The sequence below is a fragment of the Danio aesculapii genome, chromosome 17 (assembly GCF_903798145.1).
Source record: "Danio aesculapii chromosome 17, fDanAes4.1, whole genome shotgun sequence".
NCBI classification, from domain to species: domain Eukaryota; kingdom Metazoa; phylum Chordata; class Actinopteri; order Cypriniformes; family Danionidae; genus Danio; species Danio aesculapii.
The window spans coordinates 26759461-26779639 of record NC_079451.1 but is presented as its reverse complement, the minus strand read 5'-3'; the positions used below and the strand labels follow the sequence as shown (position 1 = coordinate 26779639).

General features: G+C 37.9%; 1 protein-coding gene across 2 annotated transcripts in view; it reads left to right on the top strand.

The window, feature by feature from the left end:
* Positions 1-484: 484 nt before the first annotated feature.
* grid1a (glutamate receptor, ionotropic, delta 1a) overlaps positions 485-20179 on the top strand; it is a 435683-nt gene continuing 415988 nt past the window's right edge. For both annotated transcript variants that reach the window (XM_056477338.1, XM_056477339.1), the window contains exons 1-2: positions 485-839; positions 8563-8718. In XM_056477338.1, coding sequence (XP_056333313.1) covers positions 761-839; positions 8563-8718 — 235 coding nt within the window. In that variant the 5' untranslated portion in view covers positions 485-760. The remainder of the gene's footprint in view (positions 840-8562; positions 8719-20179) is intronic.

Genomic DNA, 20179 nt, shown 5'->3' with positions numbered 1-20179 from the left:
ATCCACCGGTAAACAGCTGTCTTTTTTCTCTTTACCCCCACTTCTGCAGTCGCTGTCGGCGCGCCGAACTTCTTTGGAGAATTTTAACCGTCCGCACCGGCAACTTTTGCTTCCCTCCAGCAGCCCTGAGTTCAGATAGGCGACAGAGTGAAGGTTTGTGCTTCTCTGTAGGAAAAGAATAGTTTAGTCTAGCAATAAGTCTTTGAGGAAAATTCCCTTCCTGGTGCTCAGCTGAACATCACAGGTGAAGGGCTGCGCTAGACCGCCCGTCGCCACTCCGCTGCGGCGACTCTCTCCGGCGCGCGCGGATTTCATTTCTCCTTGGTTTTTACCGTACCCGTTCCGATCTTTCGATTCTTCGGTCACGTGGTGCAGCGAAACGCGAAAGACTGCGAGCATTGAGAGGGCGAGAGAGTGAGGGAGAGAGAGAGGGGGGGTCTCTCAGAGCTGCAGTTAGCAGTATCCAAACCACACTGAGAGCTGGAGCGCGCGGACTCGTTGCTTTGCCTCTGACCGTGGTACCCCCGTCGTTTCCCTTGCTCTCCTACCCCTCCTTTTCTGCTTTCCTTCCCCTGAGAGCTTCTCTTTTTTTCCCGCGAATATCCTTTCTCACTTTCAATTTTAATAGATCTCGGAGAAAGATAGAAGTGACGCATCCTTGATCTCCACAGTCGCTCGCGCGCACGCTCTTTTTCTTTCTGGAAGTGGATTTTTGAAGCGACGCGGACGCGTGGATGATACACCGGGGCGAGAACTGGAGATGGAGTTGCTCGTGATCAGCCTCTCCTTATGGATCCTGCAGTGCCGCTCAGCTCGCGCGGACTCCATTATTCACATCGGTAAGCACGGACTCGGACAGATGCGCTGAATCACGGAAGCGCATTGTGTTTTAAACTCGCAAGCGTGTAGGTTTGACTTGATAGATGGCGTTTTGGCTTCCCTGAGCTGTTTGCCTTTTGACAAATGCCATAAACTTGCCGGCAAACAGGTTCACAAAGTGCTTTTCAGGTGGTGGCGAACGCTTTAGCTTCACGAATGCTTTTAGATAGACGTATAATCAAATCGAGACGTTTATTGTCGGTCTGTTTCAGGGTTAACTCCGGTCCACCCCTCCCCAGCCTTAAGCCTGAACTTTCTGTTGAACGTGACGGAAATTTTAATTCTGTTCAATGAGGTACTGAGCGCGCGACAAGTCTCTTCTCGTCCACGCTCGGTGTTCTTAACTCAACTTCAACTTGTTCTTATGTTTTCTTGGTGTAAATGATATAAGCCTCCTCTCTGACGCTTGTTTTGTTGTATAAATCGTTTGTATTCGCCAGTTTGACAGGCTTGTGTCAGTATGCTGCATTCCGTAGTCTCCGGTAACTTACGCTGGGAACTGAATTGGATAGCTGGCAGACCTGAATGGGTTATACTTGCTCAAAACACTCCTTAATGCGATACTTAAAGCAATGTGCTCTTATTTGGCTAAATGGCAGGCCATTGTCATATTTTTGGGATTATCCATAACCCTTTATGAATCCGGCGTCTCTGGAGCTCTTGTGTTGGTAGGGAGCCTCTCTTTTGTATGCAGTGGACGTTCTCCATCATCCGGTGCGCTTGACTGTTCTCCTCAGCACCAAGATCACTCAAATTGGATTTGAAGGCTGGGTTTTTAAGAAGGACGATTTAAGCCCCAAACGTTGAAGCATACACAATTTCAAAAGATAAACGTTCACTTCTAACAAAATTAACCTTTACTGAATGCAGTTATTTCATGCTGTAACCTCTTGTTAATTGCCTGATAGTGTTCGCTTAGAATTCTTCTCAGGTTTTATTGCTACACATTTTATATTTTGGTCTGAGTGATTTTATTACCTTTGTTCTTTTTGGATAGCTCACATCTGAATTCTAAGTGATTTTAGGTGATAGATGATCTTGTAGTTATGTATTTACTGTATAGGCAAATGAGTTGATTCTTATCCCCCTTTTTAAAGTAATCATATTTTTTGTCTAAAGGTTTATTCTTAAAATTTGGATGAAATAAAATACATTTATTCATATATATATATATATATATATATATATATATATATATATATATATATATATATATATATATATATATATATATATATATATATATATATTCAGTATGTAACATATGGGAAGTATATTTAAAAGTAGGGAAGTATGGAAGTATTATACCATTTTTAACCTTGATTTCCTCACGACTCGTTTAATCAAACTAATTTTTGATTAATATCCAGTTATTCATGTAAGTAGTCATGCATTATGCATTGTCCCACATTATCCTTTATCCAGTATTGTTCCATTACATTCGTCAGCCTGGGATATTTTGTATGGCCTTTCAGGCTTCAGAATTTTCTGAGAATGTTAAGGACACAGGAAACTGATCAAAACAATTCAGATTTGCCATAGATGCACATTGTGTAAAAATGCTTTGTACAGTTTATTTAAACATGACTTTAAAAAGCTTTCTCCTTTCTATAACCTTAAACATCCTCAGTTGTCTTTGACCCGCGTGTGTTGGCAAAGTGATTAATACAAGCATACTTTTGTTGCTTCAGTGCACGGCATGAAGCCTCAGTGGCTGTTTGTTGATGGCTAACAGTGCATGTAAATAAATAAAGCCCTATTTGCTTCTCCTACACCTTTGGCACTTCAAGCTGGCTGCTCTGTGCATTTATCACTGTCGCCTTGATCTCAATATGTCATATCATCGGTGGGTCACTGTTTATAGTCCTGCACAAATCAGCCTTATTGATTGTGTCCAGACACATTCTGATTTAATACTAAGCTGTATTTCCTCGTGTCAAGGGCTTGTTAGCGAAACAGCACTTTATGGGTTACTCAGTAATTTGAAGTCAACGTTTAAATCAGTCTATGCAATATTATGTCAAGGATTCATCCGTAAACAACAAAATAATACAGTTTTATGTTTAGAACAATGAGCGACACGGTGGCTCAGTAGTTAGCAGTGTCGCCTCACAGGAAGAAGGTCGCTGATTCGAGTCCCCGCTGGGTCAGTTGGCATTTCTGTATAGAGTTTGCATGTTCTCCCTGTGTTCATGTGGGTTTCCTCCGAGTGCTCCGGTTTCCCCCACAGTCCAAAAACATGCGCTATAGGTGAATTGAATAAACTAAATTGGCTGTAGTGTATGAGTGTGTGCATATGAGAGTGTATGCGTGTTTACCAGTACTTGGTTGCAGCTGGAAGGGCATCCACTGTATAAAATATATGCTGGATAAGTTGGTGGTTCATTCCGCTTTGGCGTCCCCTGACAAATTTAGGGACTAAGGGAAGGAAAATTAATGAACGAATGTTTAGAACATGACCCTCTGGAACAGGGTTGGTGTAGTCAACTAAATTTAAACCATAAGTCACTGCCAATGGCGTAGTGGTTAGTGCGTCGACACATGCCACTCCGGTGTTCACGGCAACACAAGTTGGATTCCGGCCTCGAGATCCTATGCTGATCCTTCCCCTCTGCTCCCCATGCTTTCCTGTCTACTCTCTACTGTCCTATGTAAATGTGAAAACCACAGAACAAAAAACTTAAGCCATAAAACTAAAATCAGATTTGTTAGTTGAAGTAGGCATTATAGGGCATATGTAGAATTCAGTAATTAGTGACCCACTGGTTTCTGAATTCCACATAGGCTTTTGTGTGAACTGCAGCCAACTTTTTACTTGTTCAGGAGTAAAATTAACTTGTAAATACCTTTGCTGGGATCCAATTAACAAACATCCAGGCACTATGCGTGTTTCGTCACAACAACAAAAGAAGCACACAACAAAAATGACAGCAGTGTTGAAAGAATCTGGTCATAGTGCTATGGATGTTGACATAAACCTTCCAGTTCACCAGCATCATGTTGACAGAGTGAGAAATCACAATGACACTGTTGTGATAATAAAGTTTGAAAATAAGTTGTATTTTATATTATAGGCTCAATAGATGTGTCGAAGTAAGTTTGTAGTTTGATTTAATCAGTTTTCTTTGAATTTTCTTTTAATTATTTTGTTTTTAAAATGGCAGCACGATGGCACAGTTGGTAGCGCTGTCACCTCGCAGCAAGAAGGTCGCTGGTTCAAGTCTCAGCTGGGTCAATTGGCATTTCTGTGTGGAGTTTGCATGTTCGCCCCATGTTGGTGTGGGTTTCCTCCGGGTGCTCCACTTTTCCCCACACTCCAAAGACATGTGGTATAGGTGAATTGGGTAAGCTAAATTGTCCATATGTGTGTGAATAAGTGTATGGCTGATTCCCAGTGATGGGTTGCAGCTGGAAGGGCATCCGCTGCGTAAAACACATTGATAAATTAGTGGTTCATTCCGCTGTGGCAATCACTGATTATTGAAGGGACTAAGCCGAAAATAAATAAATGAATGAATGTTTTTAAAATGACACAAATAGAGAAGTTTCTGCTCATGCACACATCAGAAATACACATTTAAATCAAAGCTATGTAGACAGATTTTATAAAGCTAATAGAAATTACAAAACCACACGACCAAATTATTAATACTTCATTCATTTTATTTTTCTTTGGTTTAGTCTCTTTTTCAGGGGTCATCACAGCATAATAAACCCCCAACTATTCCGGCAAAAGTTATACACAGTGGACACCCTTCTTGCTGCAACCCAGTGCTAGGAAACATCCATAGACACTCATTTACACACACTCATACACTATGCCCAATTTAGTTTATTTAATTCACATATACCACATGTCTTTGGACTGGGGGAAACAGGAGCACCCGGAGGAAAACCATGCGAACACGGGGAGAACATGCTAAACTCCATACAGAAATGCCAACTGGCCCAGCCTGGAATCGAACCAGCGATCTTCTTGTTGTGAGGTGACAGTGCTAACCACTGAGCCACTGTGCCGCCAGACTAATAACCTGATAATATATATAAAAGAGACACAAAAATAAATTGATATACCATTAATAAAAATGGTGGCAATACTTGATAATACTAAAATTACACTGTTCCAGACATTGAACCATGACACTCAATAATGTTCTCTCATTTATGCTGCCATTGACCATGGCAACAGAACTCTTTCTTTTCATATCAATGCAACTTTTAAAGCCTTTTGCCATTCTAAACATTTGTAATGCAAATGAGTGGAATTAGTATTATTATTCGCAATATTGCATCAGTGGTTGTCTTGCTGTTAGACTGATTGTTTTCATTTGTAGAAGCTTTAAGCTAATCTACCAGCAGGATGCTAAAACAACTTTCTTAAATCAATACTTCATAGAGAGTTATTTATTTTGTAAGTAGCCATGCATTAGGAGCATTTTCCCATTATCATTTGCCCATTCCATTCATCAGTCTGGGATGTTTTGAATGCTCTGTCCACTTTCCAAATTTTATGACTTTTCAAGGAGACAGAGAACTCTAACAACAGCTCAAATTTGCCATGGATGCAGCTCGTCACGTATAAGATCCCCTTGACATGAAAGATCATCCCCTAGGCTTACAACCAACTGTGTTTCTACAGGCTGTGAAACGCCCTTGACAAATTAGGGATGCGTATAGAATATTTACAGCACTTCCAGCACGTGCGCTCTCCATGGTGCTGAAATGCTGTTGGCTATTGACAGGTGAAGAAGTTGCTGTAAATTGTATCTGGTGGTAAATATGTTATGTCTAGGTAACCTGAAAAGCTATCCACTTTTTCCTATGCCTCATGATGCTTTGGGAGTAACTTTCTTTAAACTAAAATCAGGGAAGTTTTTTAAAGAACTGGGGACAATGAGGAGTCATTATTCTGCTCATACTAAAACATAATAAAACCAGCCTGATCTCATGAGAAAACACAACTATTTCACATTTTGTCGGTTTAGTGGCTAATTCTTATGAGTGCATGCAGAGTAAAAGTATCTGTTGTAAAAATTACTCAAAGTATAAGTAAAAAATAACCCTTTTAAAAGTTCTCAAGAGTAGTGAGTAGTGAGTATTATGCTGTAAAAGGTTGATGTGTTTACATGCAATTTGTGTAGGGATGTGTAAACGTAGCATTCTGTAGTGCATTTAGATCTAGTTTAAGGCCATTTGGCGATTTCAGTCATCATACAGTAAACATCCTTCATCTTCTCATTAGTGACATACAGTCTAAACAGTCTCTGGGTCATTGTATGTAAAGATTTTGGACATCTTCTTGAACACTATTAATGCTTCAAATAGTTTATAGAGTTAACTTGTTAACAAAGGTTCGGCAGCTGAACCACGCCTCACTTTGCCTCCTTAACCAAACACCTACTCCCTAAAACTTATTTAAGGCAGACCAGCCGTCTAGCACTGTTCTTCTCTTTCTCTCGAAACCACCCTCCCTCTTTCTATTTTCTTGCTTCCCATTAACAATCTTTATAACCCTCTCTTCCCTCCTAGGTTGAATCAGGGAATCCAATCACTTTACCAAAATATTACAGAGACAGAAACCTAACTCTTGAGTCTCTGGGCATCATCGTAGGATGCCTGATCAACCTACCTACCTGTTCACCGTTTATACTCTTACTTCCGTTCCCCTTCATCCCACAGTTCCCTTAATATCCCTTTCATCCCTAAAATAAAGTCTAGCTCAAAGTGTGGCGTGGTCCATGCTGGTGAAGCTGCATTTATAAAGCACCCATGTCTTCAGGTAGTTCAGTATAATGCGAATTACATTCTATGTGTGATTTGATTGAATTGTATTAATTGCAGGTCTTATTTTTATACTCAACCAATCCCCATAGATGAGAAAAAATAAAGTAGTGACTTAGGTTTAAGTAAAGAGTAGAGTAAAAGTACCGATACAGCACTAAAAGTGTACTCAGAGGAAAGTAACATTTTAAAACTGCTTAGTAAATTACAATTCCTGAGGAAAAACTACTCAATTACAGTAATTTGAGTTTTTGCAATATGTTACGTTACACCACTGGGTGTGGCACCCAACCCCACCCCCAACCCCAACTGCTCTGGGGTATACGCAAATTGTACTAAAATGTACGAATGAGATTGTATGAAGTTATGCGAATTACCCACTAAATCAAAAAGTTATGAATTGCAGTGAGATAGCATTGACTAAAACATACTAAAATTAACAAATTGGTGTTTTAATAGACAAGAAATAACTTCAAAAACTTAAAAAAAAGTTTATCTGCTGCAAAATCACAGGTATGGATGATTTTACTGTATCATTTGGAAATAATATTAAAAATAATCCAGAATAACAAAACAGTAAACTTGAAAGACACATATACTTGTGATTTCTCTATATATTTGTAGCACAACCTTATTATTCAAGATGATTTGTCTCAGTTATTTTGAAAGAAAGTTCCACGCAACTCCACGAAAGGTCAACGCAAAAATTGAAACACCGTTTTCACTAGAGCTGTGTGATTAATCGAAATCGAATCACAATTGCAGTTTGATCATTGTGATTAGCTAATCGCAAGAGGCTGCGATATGAAATATATATTATCTAATTTCCCCCACCTAGAGCAAATGCGTGACTGCCGTCTCTGTGTGACAGCCTTAATAGCCAATTGAGAGAGCACACTTTCGTTCTGCCCGATCAGAATAGCGCAACTAAACTATGCGGAACACCCACAGTAAAAAAAACAAACAAACCGAAAAGCGCAGACAAGTAAGATGATGGCGTCTGCCGCTTCAGAAGCATTAACAGACTAGTTAATATCAAAGAAAATCAGCATGTCGGTAATATCGGAATATCTTGGTTTCAAAGTCACAGACACCAAACAAAAACAGGTCGTTTGTAAGAGCTTTCGCAGAATTGTTGCCACCGCATGAGGAAATACAACAACCAGCACCAAAAAATGCACCACAGGGGTCTAGACACTCAATCTAGTAGCAAACAACAGCAAACTACAGTTTCAGAGTTGTTTGCAGCTATTACACTATATGGAAAACATCACGAAGGCACCAAGAGATAACTAACACCATAACGCTCACTACCTCGCTAAAGACACAATACCTTCAGTGACCAAAGAGAGATTTAAATAATTCATCTAAATGCTGGATAGGAGAAATACACTTCTGCCTCACATATTTTTGCCATGTTGCAGTACCACTTTTTTTGTTTGTATAATAAGCTACACTATCTCCCTAATTTGAGTTGAACTTGTTTACAGAAAGGTAAGGTCATTTGTGTTTAAAGTTTGCTCTAGAGAGAAATGAGGGTTTAATTTCAGAATATTTAAAAACAAATAAATGTTGGAGTTAATATCTTTTTTTTAACTAACACTCACTTTAGCAGTAAGAAGCTATGATACAGATTATTGAGCTGAAGCTTTACTACAAAATGAAAGCGCAAATCAAATCGAAATCGCAATATCTGCAAAAAAAAATTACAATTAGATATTTTCCTCAAATCGCACAGCCCTAGTAGTCATATGCAGAAAAATGTGAATAATATATATATTTTTGACACATGGTATGAATTTCCATCCTCTTCATCTTTCCGTCATTTAATAATGAAGTTTAGAAGAACCGCTTTCATTCAGAGTGATATTTTAATAACGCACATTCTCTTTCATCTAACAGGAGCTATATTCGAGCAGAACGCCATACGGGACGATGAGGTTTTTCAACTCGCCATTTCAGACCTGAGTCTGAACGACGACATCCTCCAGAGCGAGAGGATTACCCATTCTATCAAGCTCATCGAGCCCAACAACCCCTTCCAGGCGGTACAGGAAGGTGAGTGAGTGACTGAGATCTCTCAGCAATCGATTAACCACGCTGTCCTTCTTTATCTTTCTCTCCAATCCATTTGCTTGAGATGTTTCCCAATACCGTCAGACCTTCTCATGAGGCTTTGACATCAACAAACACTGTAGATATAGCTGCAGGTGCGGGATTTCCATTTCTGTGGAGTCTATCGCCAGGGCTTTAAAGTGCTGATTTCCCTGCTCTGTGTCTTTAGTTCGTTTAGAATCTTTTTCCTTGCCTTTCAGTCAAACTGAAGGCTAATACAGGCACCTCTTGGAATGGGAATCCAGTGGAGGAAAACTTGTGTGGGAATGTGCTGAGGACATATGTGCTAACATGCTGAGGGTGTTTGTGTCACACTGGCAAGCTGGATCAGCAGACATTGATGTATGAATGTAGCAGAACTTGATTTATGTTATCAAGCGTGAAGGCCAGCTGTCATCATCTGTCCAGCTCAGACATTTTCATTCGATTCCTCGTTCAAGCAATCCTCGGTTTGATCGCAGCTACCGGAGATGAATTTTATAAACAGCTATTATCGGGACTAACTTCTGTCATTCACTCATACATAGGAATAATGGTACCGCACAAAAGCTGCCACTTTTAAAACGGTTTGTACCTGTGAGGTTCCATATTTGTATCTTAAAGGTGCATATTAGTGTTTATCTTTGGGCCTACATGTATAAAAGTGTCGCTTTTGAAAAGATGACAGCTTTTGTAGCTTTATTTTTGAAAAGTATTGGTCTAGGGGCTGGCTTCATGAAAATAAATTCCTGACATATAGTTTTCTAACTTTGGTGGAGGTTCTGGAAGAATTGCTGATGGTGGAATTGCTCAAATCATTCATGGACATTGAGTTATAATAATAGTAATAATAATAAGTACACACACTATTTTTGGTGCAACATGTTTAACGGAATTCAGCACTTGGCATAATGTGTTTTTAATGGACCATTTATTTTATGAAGTGTGTGTGTGTTTGTTAGTACACTGCCACAGTACACTGTAAAAAATGCTGGGTTCCACATATTTCATTCATGTTGTCCCAACAACAGTGGCACAGTGGGTAGCATGTTCGCCTCCCAGCAAGTAGGTTGCTGGTTCGAACCTCGGCAGGGTCAGTTGGCATTTCAGTGTAGAGTTTGCATGTTCTCCCCGTGTTCATGTGGGTTTCCTCTGGTTTCCCCCACAAGCCCAGGTACATGCACTATAGGTGAATTGGGTAAGCCACATTGTCCATAGTGTATGTGTGTGAAAGAGTGTGTATGGATGTTTTCCCACTGATGGGCTGCAGCTGGAAGGGCATCCACTCCATAAAACATATGCTGGATAAGTTGGCAGTTCATTCTGCTGTGGCGACCCCAGAATAATAAAGGGACGAAGCCGAAAAGAAAATGAATGAATGAACATAAAATAATTCATTTGCCCCCTCAAAAAAAGAATTATGTTGTTTCAACTTATTTTAAATAAGCACAAAATAATACACAAAAAAAACATAATAATAACAAATGTAATATTGTAATATAATTGATAATAAATGTAAAATTTATGCTATTATGATGATCATTGTTTACATGACAATTGTTCTTTACACTTCAGAGTACTTGTGTACACGTGCAAATATAGTAGGGCTGAACATTTTTGGAAAAATCTGATATTGCGATATATTTGTTCTACGATATATATTGAAATATGAATACAGTTTCACAAGAATTTGAATAGCTCTGTTTGATAGTTTCCTGGGGAGTCTAGCAGTAATCAGGTACATAAATTGAATAATCACCTTTTCTAACTTAGTTTTGTCTCATTTCTAGTCCAAATATCTACAAATTCTTAAGTAAAAATATTGTTTTGTTTTTATTATCTGAAGAAATAAGTTAAAATTCAGAGTTTTTCCTTGAAACAAAAAAATTATTTGTCAGTGGCATAAGTGAAATGATCTGGCTTTCGCTTTGAAAAGTTGATACTTGCACTAGAAACAGGACAAAAATTCTAAAGAAATCTTTTTTTTTTCATAAATCATATAAATTCTGTATAAATACACTGATTAAATACAATTCTGTTCAACTATAATTCAGACTCAACGTTGCGTTATGACCATTGCGGATGCACACATTACAATATTGCTAAAACGATATACGGTGCAGCCCTAATATATAGAGTTATGCTGTAGTGGGTAACATTTTGAAATAATAATAAGATTTAAGAATGAAGGAAAGTCACAGTTTTCTCAAGATGGAGTTAAATAACTTGGTTTTGTAAAGAAAAGAACATTCAGAAACTCAAGTTATCTTGTCTTAACCTTTTAACTGCCGCTCTACCAAATGGTTGAGCATATTTTGACTGTTTTAAATAATGACTGTTAAAGTCATTTAAAGAGTGACTGTTTTAAATAATGGTTTACACACACAGCATCGTTGGTTTACAAAAAGACTACACTTTATTGTAAAAAACAACAAGAAAACATGTTAAATGAGAATCTTTTAAATATTTTATGCCATACTTCAAAATATAAAGATGATTTTATTTTTCAAAAATGTTTTATTTTGATTATATTTGTAAATAAATTGGTTGTATACTATATATTTTTATATTTTTCATAGTATATGTATTCATTTTGGTACTTTTACCATAAACTGACATATCAACCATTTGATAGAGGTTGATATTTCAGAAGTTATGGGATGTGTTGGAAAAAAAAGCACTGAGTATGTTAACTAGCGACATTAGGAGTTAAGAAATGCAATCCAAACATAGTTTTTTTTTCTGGTAGGGGCAGTTAAAGGGTTAAGGATATTGCTCTTTTAATATAATTTAGCAGCTATTGTAATTTTTTTACATTTATTTTAGCTTTTTTAGCTATTTGTTAATATATTTTTAGTAAATATTTAGCAATTAATGTTTTTATTCTATTTGTTTAAATCATTTTGTTCAATTTGTTAAGTATATCAATATAGTTTTTAAAGCTTTGATGTAAACAACAGTAAATGTTTCCTTGCAACCAGGTCAAATATAATATGATCATATTAAGTATATTAAGAAAACACACATTTCATTTTTTTTGAGAACGTGAAATATATTTAAGTGCCAAAACTTTTTATATAGTATGTTTGGGTGAATCTGGCCCCACGGTATTTAGAAGCTGACAGTGAGAATGATTGCGCATCCTGAGGACACTGAGTATTGCACTTCTCTCTGGTTTCCAGGGGCTCTGAGATCGATTAGCCTCCCTGGTTTTGAGTGACAGTTGAGTGGTGATGACCTTTCACTTTGCTCTTTAGCTCACATTCACCCTACTGAGAAGAAACTCTCACCTGTCAAATATACACACGCGCGCACACACACATACCACAAACAACCACTTAATCTCCTCTATCAGTAACGCACATACACTTTTGGCATGACATAGTCCCAGCCTTTTACCTACCAGTCAATAAAATGATTTAAGATCCTGTCCGTGGAGAGATGACACGCAGTGTGAGTCTGTGGCTCAGGTGAGAGTGTGTAATGCGAGGACCCAGCTGTGTGTTTATCTCACCTGCATGGTCTAATTACTCATTACAGCTGTGCGACTGCATCACACACACACACACACACACACACACACACTCTGCCAGTCAGTGTGTGGGTTTTATTTTTCATTTATTGGCTTATTTGAATATGGAGAGTAGAATGTTTGGACTCTCAGTAGTGATTATTAAACCACACTGAACTGAGCTAAACTGAACTGAACTTAAACACTACAAACTTAACTACACTGTTCCTATTTACTGTGACCTTTTATGTGAAGCTGCTTTGACACAATCTACATTGTATAAGCGCTATACAAATAAAGGTGAATTGAATTGAATTGAATAAACAATATGAACAAAAATGCTGAACAATATGTCTCATACACTTGTATGTGTTGTATGTAAGTTTTTGACTCTTCTAAAGTATAAAAATACCGTAATATGTTTGCAGATATTTAAGAAACATGCTAAGTGAACACTCTTGGTTATCTGGAAAACAATGCTGAAGTCAGATAATCTGCTTTGAAAATGTGAATTACGTGCCGTGTCTTTGTTTTGGTTATTTTAACTCGCCCAATGCCAGTTCAGCCAATTATATTTCAGCAACCTGGGTTGCCTTGCTGGAAAACTGCATATTTTATTCCAACCCAGGCTCATTCTGAAACGTAGTCCCATGGACGTTTCTGGAAACCGCTAAATACGTCCCGGGAGGTACGTGTTTTTGCAGTTTTTGTTTACGCGAATCCACGAGAGGCTGCTGTGTGAGCTTTTTCAAATCTCAAATTTCTCTCGCGAGTGCCGTTCACGCCTGCTGTTCTCACGTAAACCCACCAGAAGCCGCTGTCGACCGAGCGTCTGTCTGACTGGCTGAATGGCTGGATGACTCACTAGCCGGCCGACCAATCGACTGACCCACCCTCCTCCTTCCCTAAACCCAACCAATTTTATTGATTGACCCGCCCACCCACTTACTTCCCTAAACCCAACCAACGATTTACAAAAGCCGTCCAGAAAAAGAAAAGCCCTCGTCTGATTTTTACCACATTTTCGGATTTTACCACATTCTCACCCTGTTATTCACTTGTTCATTTTATTTTTTGGATTCTGTTTTTGTCTTACCTGATTTCTGGAATAAAATATATTTAATAATAATAATATATGTATGTGTATATATATATATATATATATATATATATATATATATATATATATATATATATATATATATATGTATGTATTATATATATATATGTATTATATGTATATATATATGTATATAGTATATATAATATATATAATATATTATAATATATATTAAATAATTGTAGTTTTCAAGTAGCATATCAGCATATTGTACTGATTTCTGAAGGGTCATGTGCAGGCTCAAGTGTAGAAAATGACTTAACAGATGTATATTGCTACATCATTAGCATAGAGTTGACATTCAACATCTGGACTACACTTGGCAAATCATTCATTAACAATTTAAAGAGCAGCGGACTTAGTACTGAACCTTGAGATGTAAACCCTTTTTGTAAATTATAAACAATTACTTTAACTTCTCAAATTTCAAACAGTGCTCCATTGACTGTGTACTAAAGTCATTAATTGAGGTACAAGAAAAGTAAGATTAACTTTTATTGATCAATGATAATGTGAGAGAGAATCCTCTGTTACTGCATGACAATTAACCAGTTTTTCTTTTTTATAAAAAGACAATAATGCAAAAAAAAGCAGATTCATTCATTCATTTTCTTTACGGCTTAGTCCCTTTATTAATCCGGGGTCGCCACAGCGGGATGAACCACCAACTTATCCAGCACATGTTTTACACAGCAGATGCCCTTCCAGCCGCAACCCATCACTGGGAAACACCCATACACACTTATTCACACAAATACACTATGGACATTTTAGCCTACCCAGTTCACCTATACCACATAAACATGGGGAGAACATGCAAACTCCACATAGAAACGCCAACTGACACAGCCGAGGCTCAAACCAGCGACCTTCTTGCTGTGAGGCAAACGTGCTACCCTCTGTGCCACCATGTCACCCAAGATAGCAGATTCCCAGCTAATATTCAAGAGGCCAATGTATCCTTGTTGTGTCCTACTCTTGTTTTTTTTTTGGGAAAAGTGCTGAAATGGAGATATCACCTGAAAGGGAAATCGCTTAAAGTGTCATGCGCTGTGTGAAAATAACTTTTAGCGTCACATTGAGAGTACTATGAGCTTCTCTTTATCACGTGCCTTTAAATTTCTGACCTCTTGCTTTTTCTGCTTTTCTAAAGTCTAGATTTTGGTCTTTTTAGCTAGAGGAAATAGAAGCGGTCATCCTGGATGCTGTCAGATCTTTCTTTGCTTGAAAGTTTTCTTGTAAAGATCATAGATTTCTGCTTAATTCTTTGCTCTTTCTCCTTCTCTTTCATCTTGTCTATGATGGCCTCTTTTATAAGTTAATAAGGTCTCTTTTCATCCTCTGGATGAGTTGGAGGTTGCTTGTCAAACCACCCTTTATTTTATAACATCAGTTTGTGTTGGAGGAATCTGGTAAATTTAACATGTTGGAAAAACATACACTTCCGAAAATATCTTTGGGGTTGATGGTTGTCATATTGGGATTGTGATGGTAAGTAATGCTACAGTCGATACACGTTGGCTAAACGTCGTGGGTCATGGGTTTTTTCTCACTTTGTCTGGTTCTAGTAAAATGCAGCATTCAGTGAGAAGGGCTTTTAGTACAGTCTTTGGCAAATTGCGCTCACTTGTCGTGGCAGTTGCTTAGAGCAGCTTTGTTCATGTCTGTAATTCCAAGCTTTTAGACAGGCAGTTTTTTACCGCTTCAGACTTTTAAGGTTTTCTTCAGATACCTTTTTAAAATAAATATATAAAAGACTTCCACTTGACTGTGTGCCTTTGAGATGATGTGAGATATGAATAAATGTACCTACAATTATATTATTTAGATAAGTTTTACATTTTACTGTATGCACATTTTCTTTCAATTTCCCAGATATTGTGATACTTTTACTGAAAAGCAAAACAGTTACCAACTCAAAGAGTAAATCTGATTTGTGAGGTGATTTTTAAATAATAATGAAAAATTGATGTGACTCATGAAATTGCACTTGACAAAACATTGAAATTCTGAGTGGAAAAAAGAGTTAATACTCACAATTGTTAAATGTACAGTAAAGCTTCAATTTTAAGAAATAAATTGACAATAGTGATGACTGAAATTGCAATATTAAAAAGTTATGAAGAATAAAGTTAAAATTTAAAGTAAAACAATTACAAATGTTATTAAATACATAGCAAATGCATAATTTTGAGAAGTTTGCAGTTGTGAGAAATAGCTGCAGTCCATAAGTCACAGTTATATTACACTGTTACACTGTGGTCATAAAGGGATGGACATGGTCAGCAGCAATACTCGGGTAGGCTGTGGTGTTGATACGATGCTCCATTGGTACTAATGGGCCCACAGTGTGCCAAGAAAATATTTATATATGGCCGTGAGTGTATACAGTATACAGTATGTATACATTATAAAATCAAAATTTAGAGAAAAGAAAATTGTAGTTGCATTGAATAAGATAACAGTTTCAATAAATTCTTCTTTGTTAGAAATACAGTACATTTTGAAAAATAAAGTTGCAGCTGTATAGAAATAGTTGCTATTTGCAAGTCACAATTGTTAATTATTCTGTAACATAGGGAGGAAAAAAAGTCACAATTATTAAATATACAACAATATCACAGTTTAAAAAAATGTGACAAGAATGGGTTTTCATCAACCCTGCACTCACGTGCACATCATGTCTTTCATATTCACACAGATACATTCATCTGACACCTACAAGATTCTTTGGTCCCTGAACTGTTGGAGATAAGTTTCTAGGCAGCTCTACAAGAAGGGTGCATGGCTCCCAGTTCTCTCTCTCACTCACGTTCTTGTGCTTTCAGCGGCTCTTATCTAAAGCTGAGTCAGGAGGTGGTCTTAGTTGGCAATTCACATTCTGATGTGCCCTTTCAAAATGGCAGCTTGTCTACTCTGGGTCCCCAGCGCAGCTACGCCCAGTGTCTCATATTAATGAGATCCAATATGGCCACTGTCAGGATCCGAGTTTCATTTTTAATGTACCCTGCACCTCAAATCACTGGACATCACTTTCATATCAGATATCAAATGTCTGGAGTCTCAAAGGGGAAACAATATATCCTCAATGACAACATTAATTATGAGCCCTAATAATCAGTGCTGCCTGTAATAATCTAATTGCCTGTACTTCTACTGAGAGAGAGAGCGTGAATCTTTGCTGTGGCATCAAGTAACCTTGCATAGTGACTTTTCAGGAGACACTGAAATCTTTAGTGTTTAACACTTATTTAACAACCTACTTTAAAAGGTCTACTGTGTTTCAGTTTTTCTACTTTTATCTGAAGCAACTTCAGTATTTATAAATTTTTTTGTTTCTCCTGGGAAATTCCCTCTAGAGAAATCTTGGGCAAAGTGCATTGCGGTTTTCAAGCTGTGGCCCACAAACCCCAAGGGCCTGAATGATCTCAATGGAAAATGTGGGAAACAAGCAAATAAAAGATTTCATTAGATTATTGTAACAGAAATGATAACTAAATAAGTCTACATAAAGTTTTATTGATAATTCAGAGACAGTTTATTTAGAGTAGGAACTTTTAGTCTGGGTGGTTTGTATTGCTTTGAAGATGCCTAAATATGGATTTTGGTCTGTCAGATATGCTCTGTTGTTTTCATAAGTCATAGTTATTTAGTATATATTTATATACATCATAAATTCAGCATTCAGAGAAACAATTTTCTTGCTGTATTGAATAAGGTAACCATTTCAATAAATTCTTTCCTGTTATTCATTTATTCATTTTCTTTTCGGCTTAGTCCCTTTTTTAATCAGGAGTCATCACAGTGGAATGAACCGCCAAACTTATCTAGCATATGTTTTACGCAGCGGATGCCCTTCCAGCCACAATCCAACACTGGGAAACACCCATACACGTGTTTCGTAGGTTGTAGGTTGCTAGGCGACCATCAACCCTTTTCTCAGAGGATGACAAGCCGACAAAACTGTAACTCTGATAACGTACAAGTTTTATTTATGCAGAAAATTACAAAGCACTGCAGTGTTTGGGTGTTCTGTGTTTGTCTAAGATAATTAGTCTTACCGAAATGTGTTTATTCCATACAAGCTGAAGCTGATTGGTCAATTCTTGTCAGGTGACTTGTGGTGCGCTCATGGAATTCAATCAACTGGAGCGTCCTGAAAGCCCGAGCTCGTCACGCCGCTTGTGCACGCAAGCTGCACACCTCCATTGGAATTAACAAACTTGCGCGAACTCTAGAAAAGACGTGATGTGCTAAAGGCCCCTTAAAGATCGCCGTCATTTGCGGTCTCCAGCAGTTGATCTTTATGCACAGACATGCTGGATTCACCTGATTTGTTGACAAAGGGGTCCTTGGCAGTTTGTGGGTCTTTCACTGGGCCTTTTCCCCTTAGCAAAGAAACTTTCCAAAGACATATTATTTTACTCATTTTGCTGCTTGTGGGTTACATTTGGGTGCTCAGGTGACAGAGATATGACCAATACGGTCATTTAAAAAGAAAAAAAAAAAAAGAAAAAGATTGTTCAGACAATAAATAAAACAGAAATAATGAATGATTTATTGTGTGGCCCGGTACCAATTGATCTATGTACCTGTACCGGTTTGCTGCCCGGTGGTTGAGAACCACTGCTCTAATCCACACATATGTAGGGGTCATCAGGACATCCGACCCAAGTGTCACATTGTTACAGCTGGAGGATGTTTAACATTCTATCAAATAGAAGTGCAAGAGTACTGGACAAAATCATGCAAATGCAATGTAATGTTCAATGTAAAGAATTAAATAGTCCTAAAATCACATTAGAGATATTGTGTACCCGGTTGGCTCTGTTACAATAGATGCCCTGGGAATAATTTAAGAAAGGTCATCACGGGAACACATAAAGGAGTGAGTATTAAACACCTGCTTTTCCCACAGCCAAAATGCACAAGAGGACAAAGCTCAGGCCTCTTGTGGTGTTCAGCACCATGAGCCCTGTGTAAACAGCATGCTTGATTAAAGGACGAATATAGATAGAACCTTGTTTAATTAGAGCAAGCTCTGGAGACCGAACGCTTGGTGAGATCCTCTCTGGGCCCTAGAGCCTCTCCTATCATTGTCGAGTGACCAGGTTACTGGCCATGAACTGCAATGAATAGAAAACAACCGTCAGATAATTAGCTGCCTGGAGAAAAGAGCTGCCTTCATCTCCCTCCCCTTCCCTCCCCTTCTGTCTCTCTCTTTCTCTCTCTCACTCTCTCTCTCTCACTCATTCTGTCTTTAACAAGTACAGTATCCTGATATGCTTTCATTAAGCTGATTTGCATTGCATGGTTATTAAGCTAAAAGGATTATAATTGTCTGTGCAGTGGTGTGGTCTGAGTAAGGGGAGGTAGAGCTTGCGGTTCAAGTCACATGTGATTTATCAGACGTTCTTTGGGAACAGCTGGGATAGTTAATGGTCAGAGAGTTGAGCTGCTGTTGTAGACCGGATGGAGAACACTCCATTCAGCAGGATGAGAGAGATTGTCCTTCAATTGGCCTTGTGTGCGCATATGTGGATATATGGGATATATACGCAAAAGTAATCTAGTAAATATTGCATTAGAGGGCGTCACAGTGATGCAGTTGGTAGCACAATTGCCTCACAGCAAGAAGGTCGCTGGTTCGAGCCTCGTGGCATTTCTGTGTAGAGTTTGCATGTTCTTCCCGTGTTCATGTGGGTTTCCTCTGGGTGCTCCGGTTTCCTCCACAAGTCCAATGACATGTGCTAGGTGAATTGGGTTAACTAAATTGTCCGTGGTGTATGTGTGTGAATAAGTGTGTATGGATGTTTCCCAGTGATGGGTTGTAGCTGGAAGGGCATCCGCTGCGTAAAACATATGCTGGATAAGTTGGAGGTTCATTCCGCTGTGGCGACCCCAGATTAATAAAGGAACTAAGCTGAAAAGAAAATGAATGAATGAATGAATGAATATTGGATTAGGTTCAGGTGGTCTTTGAACCAACACAAAGCTGTTTGGTCTGAAAGTGATTTGCACCTGAAGTGGGGCCTCATACATCACTCCACTATTGACTATAGATCTCTTTTACTATTGCCTAGAGGCAATGGATCTTTTTTGACCCTGAATTTTATTCAATATTTGCTAATGTGACAAGTGAAAGTAGAGTTTCAATGCTTTAGTTGTAATTAAATGTGGATATAATAAAGAAACTATAGCCAATGTGGCAAATTTATTTTATATATATATATATATATATATATATATATATATATATATATATATATATATATATATATATATATATATATATATATATATACACAGTTGAAGTCAGAATTATTAACCCCCCTTTGAATTTTCCTTTTCTTTTTTAAGTATTTCCCAAATTATGTTGAACAGAGCAAAGAAATTTTCACAGTGTGTCTGATAATATTTTTTCTTCTGGAGAAAATTTTATTTGTTTTATTTCGGCTTGAATTAAAGCAGCTTTTAATTTTTTAAAAGCTATTTTAAGGTAAAAATTACCTTAAGCTGTTTTTTTTTTCGATAGTCTACAGCAGTGTAACTAGGCAGGTTAGGGTAATTAGGCAAGTTATTGTATGACAATGGTTTGTTCTGTAGACCAGTGTTTCCCAACCCTGTTCCTTGAGGCACACCAACAGTCCACATTTTCAACCTCTCCCTAATCAAACACACCTGAATCATCTTATCATAACATCAGAAGAGACTCCAAAACCTGAAGTTAATGGTCAGATAATGGAGACATCCAAAATATGTACTGTTGGTGTGCCTCAAGGAACAGGGTTGGG